The sequence below is a fragment of the Telmatherina bonti genome (genome assembly GCF_933228915.1).
Source record: "Telmatherina bonti genome assembly, chromosome: 12".
Lineage (NCBI taxonomy): Eukaryota > Metazoa > Chordata > Actinopteri > Atheriniformes > Telmatherinidae > Telmatherina > Telmatherina bonti.
The window spans coordinates 16,356,042-16,375,247 of NC_136610.1; the positions used below are offsets into that span (position 1 = coordinate 16,356,042).

Below are 19,206 nucleotides of genomic sequence, written 5' to 3' on the forward strand. Positions count from 1 at the left end.
AATGACAAATGTAGAGGAAAATGCTTTTAAAATTCCACTCTGTGGTTCAGAGGTGGGAAATGAGTAAATGTTGATAGAGAAATATAGCATTGACTTCCCCTCTTACCTTCACACTAGAGACTGACTTAACAAATTCATACCTGTGAATTTAGGAATGAGAATAAGTGTTAGAAAAGTTCTACCTGAAGGCCCTGCAGTCATGTTGAATAATGGTAGAGGCTATCAGAGGCTTAAATCATGTAAGTATCTCCTGCGTCTGTGATTTATAAACCAAAAACAGCAAAGAAAATACAGGGTCTTTTTTTTCAGGTGAAGGCAGAGGAGACACTGAAGGTGGAGAGCCTTTTGACCAGAAGCAAATACATTTACTAGCAGGGAAAATCTGAGTGGGGACAGGGCATGAGTAATGCTCTCCCATATGCTAGACTAACTACTACATAGGTGTCCTGAAGTGAAGCATTCAACCGCTCTATCTGCTCAAGTGGCGTTACTGTTTGGCCAGTAGTAAGAGGCAGGTTGTACGAGGCAGATGCCAGGCGTGAATGTTTGTGCCTCAAAAATCACTACAACTTTTTTTTATTAAAGGTTATTCACATTTTTTTTTCTCCACTACAACCCTCAACATCCTTACAGCTTAACATGTTTTATGTTTATGTTTATATATATATATATATATATATATATGTATATAGATATATATATATATATATATGTATATAGATATATATATATGTATATATATATAGATATAGATATATATAGATATATATAGATATATATATTGTATTTCTTTCTCTTTTGCAAGCCCTTATCTTATTTTCTTTTGTGACAGTTTGCCTTTAGCAAAACTTTTTTTTTTTGTTTTGAATTGCTGTAAAGTGCCTCTTGACACGTCAGTCACCAAGCTTTTTAGCGTCTCGTGTTGAGAGGATATCTGTAACAGAATTGAAGAGCTTGTTCTACCACTCATCTTGTTGATTATCCTTCATCACAAGTATTGCCTTAGAAATTATTAAGCATTCAAGCATAAAACTTTGTTATGACACTGACAAGAAACTGGAAGCAAAACTAGTGAATAATCATGAATGAGTCACTGCCACTTAAAATACAATTCATGGAGAATGCTGCTTTTGGTTGGGTCAGGGTAATCACAATTCTCTGAATATTTGACTAATTTATCTAATTTAATAGGCTCGCTGCTGAGTGCATTGTACATTTCATTCACTAAGCTAACTTTACTTAAGAGAACAAAAACTTCATTGGTTAGACTGATAAGAACAACTACATGTTTTGTTTTAACCCTTTAAAGAGGCAATAGTTTTTTTTTTTCTTATCATTTGTAAGTCTTTTTTGAAGGTACAATAATATATGGGTTAGAAAGACAAAACTAAAGTGCAGACCAAATGTAGCTTTTTCAAACAGGACACTTGTCTTTAGCTTCCTAAAATAATTTATTTTTACTCCAAGTTTTGCAACCTTTTTATTATTGACATCACCATGAAACATTTTTAAATATTCAGTTTGACCATTTAATTGACAGACTCAGCATTTTGAAACGAGTGAATAATTAAAATTGTTTGTTTCCCAACAGAGATCACACGTAATATATTGGTTATGAATGTAACGGCAAGCATTGTTCAGTTCAAATCAACTGGTACAACTTGAGCATCTCAACCCATTATGAAATAGTAGCTAAAAGAGGGATCTTTAGCCTATAATATACCCATGGTCCAATTGTAGACGAGCAAGATTTAAGTATTAAATTGCCAGTTTGGTTTGAGGTCTGAACTATTTACTGAACATTCTGCTGAAGGATTCAGACCTCTACAGACGCCAAAAGTTACAGATCCTGAAGAAAAGTGGAGCTGAGTGGAGTCATAAGTCCACATCACTTTAATAGAGGTGGGCATTTAATGGAAGAAACAGGAACTTCTGTATTGCATTTCAGTATTATTTTAAAGAAGCCATGTCACAAAAATTTCATGTCAAACTGAGAAAACAAGGTAATAATATGTCTTTTTTAAGAGCTGCATTAAGCACTGTGCTTGGAGTAAAAAAAAAAAAATTTAAAAAAAGGCTTCTGTATGAGAAAATATATGCCCATCTCTGTGTCCTTTTGTTTTAGAAATACTGTAATGCAGATACAGGGTGATGCCCTTTTGAATTATAGTGTTTTAAAAGCAGTGAACAGACACAGAAAGTGGCTTTCTGTGATGACATTTTCATGAATAACAACCAATGACATGTGTGTGTTCCTAATGGTCAGTAACTCATACCACTCTGCTCCCGCCACTGGCAAAGGCATGACGGTTGTTAGCAGTGCTGATGCAGTGGCTGCTTGTTGATGCCGACTGGCACTGTTTGTTTACTCAGCTCTTTCTCTGTTTGTTTGCCTACACAGCCTGGCATCAGTCATCCGGGGTCAGGTACTTACAGGAGACGGGACACCTCTGATTGGAGTCAACGTGTCTTTCCTGCACTATCCGCAGTATGGCTACACCATCACACGGCAAGACGGCATGTAAGTGCTTCCCTGTGCACACATCAGTAGGTGTTGAATGTAGGGATATACAGGACCAGTTTGCAAATATGAATACAACTCCATCCTGAGGTTTATCCCACGCCCTTAAAAGTGATTTCTTTAAAGTGTGTACCGCTGTCTCTGGACAAGTGTGAGAAAAAGCTGTCCGACAATGGGAGAAAAGTCTTGGCGGTTGTCCAAATAATGCTCAAAAGAAATCGAAACAGCGGCACATTGTACCCTGGAACAATTCTTCATGCAAATGCCACAGTGGTGGAGGCCATTTTGAACCAAGCTGTTTAAAATGCATTGAATCAGCAAGAGTAGAATCAATCTGCCCGCGGAGTAGTAAAACATGGGATTACTGTCTGACCTTCTCCTGCTATTACCACAGATGGGTCCTTAATAATGGGAGTGCAAACACATACAAGACAAACGTATGTCACAAATCTTACAAGGCGGGGCTTTACCTCAGACTGGGACTTTATATTCCTGGGAGTCATATGATATTGTGAGCCAGGTCGTGGTTCAAATTCAGCAGATAAAGAGTGTGTTTATATGTTGCCAGTGTGGAATAAAAAAAAGACTTTTTGAGTGGCAGAGAATTGCACAGCTGTTGTGATGAATCACAATTCTTGGGTTCCCATATATTGCTGAGGATTAGCTGATTTCTTCAGATATTCCGCCCTGTAACTCTTCTGACAAGGAGCGTGATAAATGGTAGGGGATAATCACACTTGGTTAGCCAACAGATCCGCTCAGTGTGTTAAGAAGGGAGGGGTGGGTGTGGGGGGTGCAGCATCAAAGCTTGGCCTCTTGCAGCTGTGAGCTCCCCACTGCCCAAAAGTGGAGAGAGCTTGAGAAGGAAGCTGTTTTAGGTCAGCTGCACAGCTTGGCTGGTGGCATACATGTGTGTCATTCTGTGTGTGTGTGTGTGTGTGTGTGTGTGTGTGTGTGCACGAGAGGTGTGCATAAGCATTCAGATCTGCTTGTGCGTCTTTGTGCATGAGAATGCATGCAATTTCACCACACAGATGCTTTACCCCCTGGGTAGTGAAACTTGCAGAATATATGGAGCAGCTCTTCAAAGACTCGCCCTTCATTTCCAAACCAGTAACTTTTCCCTGAGTAATGTCGTACTAATTAAAACCAGTTCACCAGAGGAAACTCCCAGGACTCACCACTCCAAACCAAATTCTGCCATAAAGTGTCTGCCAGCACCACGCCTCGTTGAACAAAGTCATAAATTAGATTCAGAGAATGATAATGGTATATGGAGGCGAAGTTTTTTCCTGCTTTAGATTCAACATCCAAAAGACTTTTATTGTCAACTTGCAATATGAAACATACAAAATATTGTTTTTCTTCTCTCTTGTCAAAAGAGGAAAGATGAAAAAAAAAAGATATAAGATCAAGGTAAAAGATTAAGGGGATGGAATAAAGCATATAGTAAATATTTATATTTCTATCAGTTAAAAAGACATATATTTTAAAAAGGGAATGCACTGAAGCAGAATATACAATGTACAAAAAATGGCATTGGTGTGAATTCAGACATGAGGACAGAACAAAATGTGATGGCAATTGAAATGCGGTGATAACGTAATGACTGTAGTAAAGTGCAACAGCGTAGACATGGTCAGGGAAAATGAAATCCTGAGTCGTTATGTGCAGCAGCCGAGGCCACTGTGTTCCTGAGTAGTGGTCCTTCATAGTCCAGGTATAAATGTACTCCCCGGGACACATCAGTCTGAAGAGTGACCATACTTATTCATAAACTCAGTGCAGGGAAGGAATAATAATAATATTTATAATGATATTAACTTTATTAATCCTGAGTGGATAATCAGCCCTGCGTTAGACCCATCTCTGCATGTACTAGAGCAGCCGTGTCCCACCTGCGGTCCAGAACCCCCCAGGAGGGTCCCCCAAAAGGCACAGGAGGTCCCTGAGGATTTAACCATTCAAAGCATGTCTGCTTTTTTTCTTTTTTTTTAAATCGTCAGAACATTTTGTTCACATAAAATTGGTTCTTTTGGAGCCTGAAAACAAAGTTTTTAAACCAGATCCCAAAGTTGGATAAATGGGGTAATCAAAATCTACTACACAATATTGTAATACATGTATCCTAGTAGAAAATAAAATAAAATAAACTATACAATATTGTAATACATGTATCCTAGTAGAAAATAAACTAAACTAAACTATACAATATTGTAATACATGTATCCTAGTAGAAAATAAAATAAACTAAACTATACAATATTGTAATACATGTATCCTAGTAGAAAATAAAATAAAATAAACTATACAATATTGTAATACATGTATCCTAGTAGAAAATAAATAAAATAAAATGAAATGAAGAAAAAGCCAACTCCAAGGCAACAACTTCTGCATCAAATCAACTTCGGTTCAGTGAGTCGGTGGAGCTACAGTAGTCTGTCCTGGTGAAATGGGACAAGTGCGGGTGTATAAACGGGGGCTGCATTCCACTTAGAGGAATTTTGCTTTTGTGAATTTTGTACAACAAACCAGCAGAAATAGAATGCAGCCATTTATATTTCCATCCCGTTTCATTTCAGTGGGAAATATTCTGTCGTCTACACCGGCACGTTTTATCTGACACCTTCAGATTTTACAGTGTGATATTATCAAACATGTTTCTCATCTTTAAACTTCTATCTCTTAGAAAGCAGAGTGTAGTCAGAGTCACATTTTCAGCTCTCAGTGAGTCATTAAATCTCAAAACCTTTCACTTGAATTCATTTTAATAAATTTTTTGATCATCCAACATCTCCCCAAACCTCAAAGCTCGCAGGACAAGTCTTGACATCTGTAAACAGATTTGTGTCTAATTATGACTCCTTATAATTTTCCTTTAATATTTTAACTATATTACCCTAAGGTGTTTTCCATGGTGCAATTTGTTAGATTATTATTCCAAAAGATCATTTCCTCAATTACTTTGCCAAATTGCATGAACCTGTAATGCAGCATCATGCTGATACTTTAAACAGTATCATTATTCTTTTTTGACGATATATGTTTATCGTGTAAAGGTTTGACCTCCTGGTTAATGGCGGTGCCTCTTTGACACTGAGTTACGAGCGTGCTCCATTCCCCACGTTGTATCGCACCGTGTGGTTGCCCTGGAACATCTTCCATGTGATGGACACTGTGGTGATGAAACGGGAAGAGAATGACATCCCCAGCTGCTACCTGACAGGCCTGACCCGGCCCAACCCCCTCATCCTGGCCACGCCCCTGTCCACTCTGTACAAGACCTCCCCAGAGGACAGTCCCATCATCCCTGAAACCCAGGTGAGGTGGAAGCCACCCAGATGTTTTGCATTACAGTTTTTTTTATTTTTTAAAACCAATTCCAAAACTCAGCTCTTATCTGATTGTGTGGAATAGGTGTGATTATTTGACACGTGTTTAAACCCAACAGCAGGGTTGAAAACGATTATGTTATCTTCATTTTACCACGGCTTTTCCTGATTATTCTAAACAGAGTCAAATTGGCCTTTCAGCCCACCTCTGGGCTTTTATTGAATTAAGGCATCTCCCCGAACACTAAGCCATAAATTGTCTCATAGCAACACTGATAAAAACATTTTCAGGGCACATTGTGTGGAGGTTACATGCCTCGTGATTTGGTTTGCAGCCACTTTTATCAAATGAGTTGAAATCCCCGAACTAAAAGAAGTAAGTCTGCAGCCTCTGTGGTTTAAAAACTGGTCAGAGCAAAACAGTTTGGCTACATTTGTTCTGTTTCCAAATGATAGCAGCTTCAGGCGGGAACTGAGGCTCCTTAGGAAAGACCACAAGACTTGTCAGTTATTAGTTTCGTTGTATTTATTTATTTTTTCTAATGACAAAGCATTCATTTGCTGCCTGTGGGATACGATTGGTTTGCACATGCAGCTCTCAGGAACTTTACACGCTGTAATTAGAGTCATTCTCTAAGTTAAATACCTGCTCCCATTGCTCTTTTTAGCAGTTTTTTTTTTTCTTTTTTAATGTCTCAACTTCACACTGTGGTTTTGGCTCCAGTCTGACTGTTAATTAAATTCATAGGTACTTCATGAGCAAGTGGCCATACCAGGCAGTGACCTCAACCTGGTCTACCTGAGCTCCAGGGCAGCTGGCTACAAGCCCATCCTCAAGGTGCTCCTGACCCAGGAGCGTCTCCCCTTTGGCCTGATGAAGGTGCACCTGATGGTTGCCGTTATGGGCCGTCAGTTTCAGAAGTCTTTCCCCGCCTTCCCCGACCTCTCCTACACCTTCATCTGGGATAAAACAGACGCCTACAATCAGAAGGTCTTTGGCCTGGCAGAGGCTGTGGGTGAGTTCCTGCTGTGAAGCTTCCCACTGATGATGTTGTGCAAGCACAGGTCCGCAGTCAGATGCCTTCAGGCACTGAACCTTGGCTGAACTTTTAGAGACTGAGTTTACTTATTTCTAAATTGGGGATTATTTAGCAAGGGACTGCTTTTGTTACGAAGAGCAATAAAGATATATAGCAGGTGGTGTGAAATCCTGAAATCCCCCAGTGCTGCATTTTTGAAGGCCATTGCCTTTTTTTGCTGACTTCCTTGTTTTGCATGTGATATTTCAGCAGCTGTGCAAGAATGAAAATATTGCCTGTGAGGCATCGGCCCGCAAAAGATATGCAAGGAGTCAATAGTCCCAACAATAACTATTCCAAACTGAAACAGAAGATTTTACATATGTATGTTTTAATGATAATCAAAGCATAATCTTACGCGTTACACTTCATGTTTCTGTATGATCGTATTGGCTTGTTTTATAGAATTACATGCCGTTACACTCACATGCTACTAAAGCTGAGAAAATCTCAAAAGAACTGAGGGATTTTTGTTTAGAGGGATGAATTTTGCCGCACAATCACAAAGATCCAATCATGGCTTATGGCTGCGAGCGTATCGCGCTGTATAAAATATTTATTTTAATGTGCTTCATCTCAGCTGTTTATTGTTTAAGCAATTTGCCCCACTTTGCAGTCGCTGTTGTGTTATGGGTTATTTGCATTTACCGAAGATAAAACTGACAAATAAGAGGGAAGCACATAAAATACTAACAGTGCAGGTGAGACACAGAAACCCCATAGGTCATCTAAAATCATCCCAGCTGGGCAGAATTACATAGTTACAGAAAAAGTAGAGTCGGCAAACACACACACACACAAAAAAATAAATAAATAAATAAAAGATGCGACGTGTGGTGAATGTCTTCCAAGCTACAAGCCTCATTGCTGCTATAAGTGTCAAGTAAAAAAGGTTGCATCCTTGCTCACCATAGGTATCTGCTGTCATTACTTCCAGTGTCAGTGGGATATGAATACGAGTCCTGTCTTGATGTGGTGCTCTGGGAGAAGAGGACAGCTGTGTTACAAGGCTATGAACTGGATGCCTCCAACATGGGGGGCTGGATGTTGGACAAACAGCACATATTGGACATTCAGAACGGTAAGAAATGCTCGTCTTTACAGCGCGTGTGTTTGTGTGTGCCTGCAAGAATCACCTTCAGTGGCCTCTTTGGGTTACAGGCAGGTGGTCTTTACCCCGAATCACTGCAATAAACGCTTGAATCACAATGAAATATGGTTCGTCATCCCATCTGCAGATAATAGAGGGGAGTTTTGAAGGGCCGATCATTCACAGTAATGACTGAATAAATCAGTGAGGAAGTCACCAGGGTGCAGGGCTCGCTATGATTCTACACCGCTCAGCTATTTTAGGAGGAAGTCTGCCTTTTTTTTTGCTGTCCATGAAGGCTCACCTTTCTCAAGAACGGGGCTTGAGTTTTATTCTTGAATCACTTCAATAAACACAATTAATTCCTCCTCATCAATCAGATTTTCTGTAATCGGAAAGTGGAATAAATGGGCACGAGTGTGTCTTGTTGAGCTACTGCGGGGACATGAGGAAGTGAAATGCACATAATGAAACAATCAAGTAGAAATGTAGCAGAGTCACCGCTGGGTTACAGCACCATGAGGTCACACTCGATAATCTGAGGAATCCAGTCAGCACAGTGTTTAAGGGTTTCAGTGTGTTGCTGCTGTGGAGGCAGTAATGTGACTGCAGTTCTAAGAAGTACGCCTCAGGGCTTCAGGCTGGTGTGCATTGTCAGTTTGCCAGGCCGCTGTTTTGACATTAAACCCTCTTCAGCGCACAATCGTTGTTCCAGTTGTCCAACACAATTTGTGTCGCTTTCATCTGAAAATAAACGAGGTTGGCCTCTAGTCAGATTGGAGTTTGTGACTAAATGTCTTTTTTTTTTTCCTTCACTGAATAGGTTGTGTGTGATTCACGTTTGTTTTGTTTAACATTCACATATATTTTCTTTTTGGTTTTGTCATTTTTTATATATATATATATATCAATATTCCAGACATGAATCACCTTCACACAGCTCAGAGAAATTAATATGAAATGTCTTCTGCTTCACTTGCTCCCACCACAGTGTGTTCCAATGAAGCACAACTGCAAGAAAAAAAACTCCAAATCACACCTGTAGCAGCAGTCTGCTTGGGTTTAGCTGAATTTTTACATCTTCAGAGTCTGGGGACACAGTTTTATTTACTTTTTTTTTTTTTTCTCCTCAGTTTTATGTTTCAAGATGGGAATATATCCGGTTTGTTGGTGTGGAAAGGTATAGGTCAGCTGAAGTGCAGTATGCTGTTTTCAGGCATTAATGAACCCAAAGGTTCTCTTCAAGAAGCAGCAATGCTCCATAAAACATGGAAGCAAAACCTGTTCAACTTGTCTGAGATAGTGGTCATTTCCTTCCAGTTCCAAAACTGTACTTTGTTAAAAAGAGGTTAAACCTAGATGTCAATATATTGATTATTGATGTAAATCAAACATGGAGAATGAGCAAAAGAGTTTAGATTTATATATTTTTATTGTCAATTAGCCCATTTGTGGTGAGATGAACATTTACTTCATGTGCTAATTAGGTAGGATAATGTAGCAATTAGTGTTATTAATCGATACGAAAACATCATTTGTCACATTGAATGTAAAATATGCATCGCTCCTTTTATTATACAGTTTTATAGCAAACACAGCAGCATTAGTTGGATTCACCCCCATTTTAAAAGCAGTTTCTGAAAAGTGATTAAGTCATAAAAAGGATGCAAAGATAACACAAATTTTCCTTTCATTAATGCTTATGTCAATGCTTGATCTTGAACTGGCATAAACACTTTATTTGCACTACTTTGAGACTTGTCCATGTTAAATGCAGTTGTCACAAGATGGTTACATGGATGAATCACTTTAAAGTCTCAATGCTTCAAGATCTATAAAGGCTTGGTTGCTGTGTGACACACGCTGTCTGTCACTTTGAAGTTGTAGTGTTCATTTCAGTGTGCAAATGGCATAGTTCTCCTCATCTAACTTAAACTATAAAGGTTTAAAATAAACATCCAGTGTAAATTTGCTATTTAGTGAATATGGTGTATTTTCTTTCTTTTCTTTTTCTTTTTAGCCGTATCATGAACTTTTAGCAGACAACAGAAGAAGCATAAGCTCACCAGTCACAGTTCAGAGGGTGTTTATGTCAGACTATCCCCACCACCTTCCTGTGAACTTACATTTACAAAGAAGTTCAAATGAGCTCGGGAGTCTCCTCACAGAACCTCTGCAACCGCCAGAAGCAAAACTATAAATCAGCTCCTTTTTTGTCTCGTTTTGGTCCAGTCTGTCAAAGTTTAAGAAAACCACTGAGGTTATTTTTGTTAGGAGATATTTTGGCTACCAGAGGAGCAGTGTGTGTGGAGGAATGTGTAGCTTGAACTCTGTTCTTGCCTATGTTATGAATAATCTTTTATAGCAGCTTGCGTGCACACCCACAATTGGCAGGGGCTCTGCTATTTATCGCACAATTCTCACAGCAATATCACTCATGTGTTCTGCAAGTATAACATCTCAGATATTGCACAAACTGTCTTTTTTATCAGTTACGGTTGCGGAAAACATGTCAGAGAATCTGTTTTTTTTCACTTTGTTCAAACCATGCTACTTTGTCCTGCATCTTTGTTGAACATTAAATAGAACAGGCGTAGGAGCTCATTGCCAAACCCCATCTGTCATGCCATTCAGAACCTGAAGTTTGTGAAGTAAGCAAAAGAACATGGAAAATATGCCTCTAGCTTGTTTGCCATTTGTGTTTCATCCCACCTGTCTCAAAGCAAAGCACAGCCATCTCCAAAGCCTTCACCGTGGCAGCATCACAGTTGGAGTTGTTGTGAGATGCATTTGTGATATACAGATAGGTGCAGCATGTGTGATATGCTAATTTATGCTGCATCCTTTATTAGATTGAGCTGTACTGTGTCTGAATTTATCAGAAACCCAAATGCCGTTGTGCATTAAAAATCACCCGGCTCAGACTTATTGTACATGAAAACAGTGATGACAGAAATAAAACAAGAACCAGATGGTGTAGAGGTTTTTTTTGTTTTTTTTTATTCTAATGCAGTAAATGCTGCAGCTTCCCCAAGGCTACTGTTTTTTCTTCACACTTGTCCTGTTACAAAAAAATACACAACAAAGTCTGGCAAAAAAAAATAAAGAAAAACAGGAGCAAACTGTGGTTTTGTGCGTTATCCTGCAGACAGAAGCTTAATATGTTTGCCAAAAGAGTTTGATGCCACAGTCCTGTTTACTTTAGGCAAAAACAGTGAGCTCAGTAAAACTGAATGTTTGTATCTTCAACTTTAGCATGCCACAGCCTATCTGTGAGGCAACATGAGAATCACAAAGGATCAGACTCTGATTTGTGATGATATCGACTTTTCCCCTCATACATTAAATTGCACATTTGTCCCAGAAGTTAAAACGTAGGCACCCGGTTTTATCCGCTTGCATTTTTTTAACATCCAAACTGAACTATTCAGACTCACATTCAGCCACTTTTTGACATTTGAGATTTATGACGCATGTGGGTTTTTTGGGCGAGGAATGCGGTTCGATATCCTCAGTCGGCAAGAAGATGAATCCAAATATCACTGTTTGCCTTCGTTGCTGCTCCAGTATTGATTCTTTAATGCTGTAAACCTTGACTAATGTCCTCGCCCGACATGTTAGCAGGCGGAGGTCCTATGCAGCTGCACAGCAGTTTATCTCCAAACATTTGCTATCGCACTTTGTTGTCATTCCTGCTTCATTTTCGCACCACTTGGAACATCTGAGGACTTTTTCTCTCATCGTTTGTGGCGTAAGACCCGAGCAAAAGCCCTCTCCCTCACTCTGCCTCCACTCCAGAGCCTGTCAAACCAGATAAGGCAAATTGCTGGTGTCTGTGCTGTAGTCGTGTCCCCCTGCCCCTCGTTTCTTCGTTACAAGTGGATATGCCTTTCCTCAATCTGCAGCTTGTCTCTATCTCGGGTAACATAGCTGATACTTATTGGACACAGCCAAGGTTCAGCAAGACAGTATCTATGAGCAGAAGTACTGTATGACTGGCACACACACACACACACGCTGCATTTTAAGCCCTGAGAGGTCTCCTGCCTGCTTTTAGCCTCAATCAGGATCAGTGGGACCTTGGGTGGTATCTTGAAGAAAGATACAGTGCAAAGGAGAACAAAGAAGGACAGGGTGCAATTAAGACACACTCCCATTTGTCCCCTACCAATCTCTGTACTCGCCATGTGTCACCAAGGTGACATTGCTCAGGGCGCTCCAGTTTTTTATCACATACAGAGGCTCGGCCTTGCGTTTGCACCATTAATCATCTCTGAAGCTGTGATGTCGACATGAAAGAATTTTTTATTTCCCTCTACATGATTCAAATTAGCCTTTTATCAAACAAATTATTACCTTCTGTAATGTCTCAGAGGAAGGAATCAATTCAGTTTGGGGCCGCTCAGTGAAGAATTATTATTTCTATATACAGGCAGCAGCCAGAGTTTGTGAAGATGACATTTTGGCCCTCATTCAAATATTCATGTAATGACTTCTCCTCTACTTTTTATATTCTCTATTATTTTCTGTTCAAGAAAAAAATGACTCGAGCTATCTGTTTCTCCTATGTCTCATTCGCTGTATAGTACACAGACACACACAAACACAGTTATAGATAGCTAGCTAGATAACTACATAGATAGATAGATAGATAGATAGATAGATAGATAGATAGATAGATAGATAGATAGATAGATAGATAGATAGATAGATAGATAGATAGATAGATAGATAGATAGATAGGTGGTAGGTAGGTAGATTAGGGCACTATTTTTAGTGTGATTTTAATGTGTGATTAGATTATGATGTTGAAATTAGGTTTTCTTAAGCAGTAATGGACACAGAATGGTCTTTTACATGGACAGTTTAGCTTTAAAGCTCTGCTAGATGGTTATTTGAACAAGACTAAGGTCATTATCATCTACTGCCAGGATACCATTGTAGTCCGCCGCACCTCAAATGCAACCTGCTGTGCAGCACACAGCGGATTCAGGGAGTCCTCTCCTCTTCTACAGATAGTCTGCCCCCGTTCTTTCTTTCATCTACTTCTATTCAGGTTCAGATCCTGCCTCCACACATTCATTTACTAAATTAGGAGCCAAAGTCCTAACAGCAGATCCACTGCCATACTCTTACTTTGACCTCTCCTGTTCAAAATTCGAAGTGGCAATTTACATCATGTTTTTTTTAGTTTGGAATTAATAATTCGGAATTAAATAATTCAGAATTAATGTATTCTCCTACAAGTTTACGTGAAAATAATATTTTTGAATGGAGGTTTACATGAAACACGTCCTTACTTATTTCCTCTTTAGAGCGGCAGGTTGGGAAGTATTCTGAGGGTGCACGTGAAGTATGACGTATGCCGGAAAAAAACAAAGTTGGCTTCCTGCTTCTAGTCTTTTCAGTAGCAACTTGTAAAAACTACATAATAAGTAACAGTTTTGCCGCTATTTTTATTATAATTTTAAAGTACCAGCTCAACACGAGTGTACTACTTCACTTTTTGCAGCAACTGAGAATCAGAAGAAAGATAGACACCCGAACACGGGAGGTAAAACAATGTGCGTCATCAGGACGAGGTAACGAGTATGTGCAGAACGACTGGAATGAACTTAGAGCGGGATAAAGGTTTACGCGACAGAGGAATTAAATAGTTTGGAATTAAAATGCAAAAAAAACAGCCACTTACATCGGAATTAAGTTTAATACCAAATAGAAATTTGCATTAGGAATTAAGTGTTTACATGGTTATTTTTCATAAGTTCAAAGCAAAATTAACTTGTATTCGGAATTAAAAAGGAATAAAAACTTCTGTGTAAACATAGCAACTGTCTGAATAAAATGTTGGGGCCCACTTTGAGAAAATGTCAGTTTTTGAGTTTACATTCAGACTCAAGTAAGTTAAAAGCGAAAAAATATCTTTGAATACATGTTTGTGGACTCCAAAGCCCTTTAAGTGGAGACTCTGTCGGAGTCCCCTCTCTGCAGCCGAGAGCGCTGGATAGTCAGAAGCCAAATTCCCATCAGTTGAGCTCTCCAGCTGAGACATCACTAGTCTGATTCTTGCAACAATCATCAGTAGTAATGTGTCATCCCCAAGTGTCCTTGAGGGAAGAAAGCTGAACCTTAATCTGCTCACCCACTCTAAGCTGGCGGAAGACATTGTGTGTGTGAGGAAATCAGAGTGAAAGAGTATAGTGTCAATACTAAGTGCAGGAGCGATGGTGGGGGGTAGGGGATGATTGATAAGTGTATTTAATCTATTCAGTTACACTGTCTAATAGCCTATGGTAAGGCTTGTCTGTACTGTAAACTGTGATTGAAGTGCAAATAGAAAAGACCATGGTGGCTTGCCAAAATGACTTCAGCATTCTTTATTTTATTTTATTTATTTATTTACTCTGAACAAGATCCAACTGCTGGATGGCTGATCCATGTCCTGCATTACATCCTAGAAATTAGAAACCTTCTGGTTATACAATGTAATGTTGAGAAATTAATACAAAGATTAGAATTCTAAGTGAATTCTACCACCTATTTATTATTTTTTATGTTGTTTGGTTTTTTTTTGTCGGGTTGCAGCTTCAACCCTTTAGCTCGCTGAGCGTTTTCATCACACTGTGTGTTTCTTTCAGTGAGCCGACGAATGAATCACAGTTCAATTAAAGTCCCAAGGTCACACATTTCCAGGCGTCACACATAAAACCTCACCCCGGAACTATTTGTCTTTGTTAGAGGCGCATGTATAACGCTGTCGGATACAAAAGACGGATTGGTCAGATCGTCCCGTCAAGAGTGTCGCCGGGCTGTGCCTCCATTTGAATTTGCCCTTCAATCAGTTAAATCAATGAAAGGAGCTAATCAGAGAAGGGGACAAGCCACAACGTCTGCACGCTTGATTTCACTTATACCCGGGGTTACAATGACTTACGGTTCGGCGCTGTGGGAGAAACAGCATTATGTGGCCATTCAGTGGTGTCATAGATCTGCTAATTAGGACAGCGGCAGAGTGAATTCACACACAAGTTGCTGGATGTGAATAATTAAGTGCTCCCAGCATGCACTTCTTTCCTTTGATGTGTTTTCCCTTCTTTGAAGAGAGTCCTATATGCTTGCCCCCCACCCTCCCCTAAAAAGCCAGTTATATCTGCTCCTTGTTAAAATATTAATCTGTTGTGACTCACCACATTCTCAGTCCTCACTGAAACATATGGTCTGTTATTAAGGGGATGTCCACAGCTCTGTATTTATGTTTACTGCCTCTCTGTGACTTGGGGAAAACATGTGCCTTGTCAAGTTAAAAGAACATAACTTTACATAAAATATACTTTCTCCTTATGGAGAGCTTCCAGGAATCTGATGTGGTGCTATAGCTCTGTTGGATTGGGATATATCAGTGAAATTGATGGTCAGTGGCAGCCTGTGTGCCGCCCATACTCCCCATTTAAATCAGGTCATTATCTGAGTTTTTCTTAAGATATTATACAGAAAAGGATTTTAACGGAACTTCTTGCTTTTTCCGTTTTGGATGATAAAGAATCCACAAATTAAAAAAAGGAAAGTAAAAGCATTATTGTCTTAACATTTGAGATTGGTGTTCTAAAAATTGTTAAATATTTTGAGCATTAGCCATTAGGTGTATAAAAAATGGCATAAGAAAAAAAAACTTTTAAAAAAAAAATGAATTACATTTTTTTTTAACAAATCAATGTCTTATTTCAAACTATATGCTTACTCAAATCTGCAGGAGAAGAACGTCAAACTAAAATTGTTTACATGTCCATTTCACTGCAAACACTTTCCACACACTTTCATGCAGGCTGCAGAGAAAAGCAATGCTCCCAAACAAAAGCCACACAGGCACAGAAATTGTATACAAATTCCACAAAAGAAAGAGGCAAAAGGTTACTCTGGTTAATTAAAGACTTAATCAGTCCACTAAGGAACAAGGGGTCATGTTTTCACACCTGTAAATAACCATTATTTTGTTTCTCAGGCATTCTTTACAAAGGAAGTGGGGAAAACCAGTTCATCTCCCTCCAGCCCCCGGTGATTTCCACTGTGATGGGGAATGGGCGGCGCAGGAGCATCTCGTGCCCCAGCTGTAACGGGCAGGCTCAGGGCAACAAGCTATTGGCACCAGTGGCTCTGGCGTGGGGCATTGATGGAAGTCTCTTTGTGGGAGATTTTAACTTTATCCGCCGGATCTACCCTTCTGGAAACGTGACGAGTATCATGGAGCTGAGGTAAAAGAAAATAATCCTTGTTAGGATCGTTTAAAAGGGAATGTGCATCTGATTTGTGGAGTTTGTTTTTAACTCTGAGGCTACAATGAATTATATTAACTTCAGAAATTAAGTATTGACCTTTGGACTTGTGTAGAAGAATTTAGGCATATATAGTCAAGATGAAATTATCAAAAATATTGTATATTAAAAGACACAAAGAGAGGAAAAAAATCCAGTGTACTCTAAATGACCCCAAAAATGTAAAGACACTGAAGTGCCTAGTTTCTCATTTTTACATTCAATCTTCAGTATGGGGAAGGGAAACTAAAATGTTATCGTCGGCAGACTTTAATTTGCACACATCTTTCCCTCCTCATAGAAATTTGAAATCTTTTCCCTATCCATCTCCATAATTAGGAAAGACATCCTGTCTTCAGCGTGTAATTGGAATGATTTACACTCTCATGCCAAGTTGGCGTCTCTCTGAAACGACTCTGATTCGGCCAGTTGGCTTATTTTAAAGTGGCAGATGTTGATTAAATGTACATTGGGCCATCATCTTACATAAGATCTATACATGACAGACATGAAAACTGCCTTCAAAAAGATGAAGGTCACTGCACTGTTGGCAGGTAGTTGAAAATCAAGTGGTTGTTTTGTAAGCTAATAAGTTAAAATAGCAAAGGTGGAACTAGAATGCAGAATATCATTCACATCCACTTTACAAACCTGCTTTGCTCTGGCATCAGCTACTGAATTTGGGATTTCTTTTTTATTTCTTTTAAACTTGTCTCATCCAGCAACATGACAACAGAATGATGGTCTGGCTGCTGGATTTTCTTTGCCAAGAGAAGCTCTTTGGATATGAGGCTCCCCTTGAAATTTGATTCTTTATGATTATTTCATGAAGTTATTTTTTTTATGTATTTCATTTTTTGTTGTTTGTTGCCAAATTCACACATTACACCTGGATCAGACTGTAGAAACGACAGAGGGAGAGGGAAACAATAAAGAATAAAGAGTCAAAACGGGAGATAGAAACAAAATGAAATTATCAAAACTGTGCAGTCAAACCCAAACAGGAAAACTGGACAACCAGCTTCAACACCTGTAAAAAAAAAAAACCAGTAAACCTCCTAAGGTATTTAAGAAAACACAGCAGATAGTCATCAGAGTACCTCCTAGAAGAAAAATGGTAAAAACCATTAACAACAACAAACAACAACAACGAGCATATGTGTGGGTGTTTACAATATATTAGCAGTATGGTAAGTGATCATGCAAATGCAAAAATGCCCCCTCCAAGGATCAGAAGCAGACAGAGAGAGCCCCAAGCACTGGACAACAGCAGCCATCACAGAGCACAGAACCAGAGAGCCCACACACCTATAAAAGAGGCTATGAAAGGCCACGACCAGATCCCCTATTTCCATAGAGCCTGGCTCCCAGGGGGCCAGGGGGAGTTGCCTCCCAGACACTGGCCAGCTGTGCATGAGTCAGGGGCAGGACAAAGGCCCTCATGAGCCTCATGAGGAAGGCCCAACCCACTGAAGGGCAGAGCCAGCCCAATCTACCACCGTGGGTCAGTGTCCCAAGCCATGCACCCCAGAGACCATGATTTACTCCTTTTCATCTCTTCCAATTTCTCCAGGCATAGTGCCATAGAAATTCCTGGGTGCTACAGACCCCCAGCAGTCAAGCCATCTCAACCCCAAGCTAGTAGACCAAATCACCCCCCACCCACATTCCACAAGGATACAGATGCCCAGCACCGGAAACCCTAAATCAACATCCATCCAACTCCCTCCCAAACTCTCATCCTACACCATCTCTACCTGAAAAACAAATCTCCATCCACTTGGGAGACACCATTGTCCCCAGAGAACCAGTTGGATACCAGGCTCAACCCACCCCCGCAGTGGTATGCTCAAACTGGACCAAGCCAACCCACACTGGAGCTGCCCAGTTTAGGGTCAGTGATCCCAGACTAGACCCCATTAGCAGGCTCCCACCCACCACCACAGCCCCAAACACTCAAACGTGCAATTGGTTTCAGCTTTCTGTATCTGTCATGTTGGCTCATACAAATGGAATTCCCTGAACCTCTTTAGTGTTAAGTCTGCTAGATTCTGGCTTCAGTGGTCAGTGTAGCAAGTGGCCCAATCAATATTTCAATATGAGTGGTCAAATTGAGAATAGCAGCAGTAATACAGGATGGCGCTCCATGAACACAGGAGGACGTTTGCCTTTTTGTGGCTTATAACTCTCTGTTGTAATCCCACCTCCAAGCCAAACAGACTGTCGTTGCTTTTGACCTTCTCTGCCGGCTGTGTTGATTTTTCAAGGGGACAGCTTTGATGTACTTCTTGTTTTCTAACTCCATTCTTTGGGGGGAAATAAGACTTTAAGGTTATTATTTTATACGTACATCACTTGCTTTTGCTGACTGTTCATGATTTTGGTGAGCAGAAACAAATAAGAAAAGGTTGTTTAGTAAAACAAGGAAAATATGTACATGTCAAAAGAAACTGCCTCTGGAATTTTCCCTTCAAGATGTTTAACTTTATTGTCTCTATTCTCTTTCCTCTTTTCCTGCTTCCTTTCCACCCTGTCATAGAAATAAAGACTTTAGACACAGGTAGGTGTATTATGTTAATGCACCTTTTACTGCCTTCTTTTTGCACATTATCTTTAGAAATGTACAACTTGCTCTTTGGTTTTATGGTTAAGCAGCAGTGATGATATTTGTAATAATCACCACAGTGATTATATAGCAAGTCAGTTACAGCTTGATTATATCTAAATAAGGAAAAATGCACAGACTTTTATAATTGAAGTATTTGGATCATTGTCCGTGTAGCACTTTGGATATGTTACAAATTTAAAAAGAATATAGAAATAGAAAGAAACACCTCCATCTGATACAGTCTGACAGTCAATAGTCTAAATT

At 39.6% G+C, this 19,206-nt stretch overlaps 1 protein-coding gene across 1 annotated transcript in view; it reads left to right on the forward strand.

Annotated features, from left to right (window-relative positions):
- Nucleotides 1–19,206, forward strand: part of LOC306763041 (teneurin-3) — a gene marked incomplete at its 3' end in the record, with an annotated part of 136,454 nt that overhangs the window by 97,932 nt on the left and 19,316 nt on the right. Inside the window, exons 13-18 of the mRNA XM_079249709.1 lie at nucleotides 2,402–2,521; nucleotides 5,584–5,845; nucleotides 6,605–6,872; nucleotides 7,873–8,016; nucleotides 16,025–16,274; nucleotides 18,874–18,894. Coding sequence (XP_079105835.1) covers nucleotides 2,402–2,521; nucleotides 5,584–5,845; nucleotides 6,605–6,872; nucleotides 7,873–8,016; nucleotides 16,025–16,274; nucleotides 18,874–18,894 — 1,065 coding nt within the window. The remainder of the gene's footprint in view (nucleotides 1–2,401; nucleotides 2,522–5,583; nucleotides 5,846–6,604; nucleotides 6,873–7,872; nucleotides 8,017–16,024; nucleotides 16,275–18,873; nucleotides 18,895–19,206) is intronic.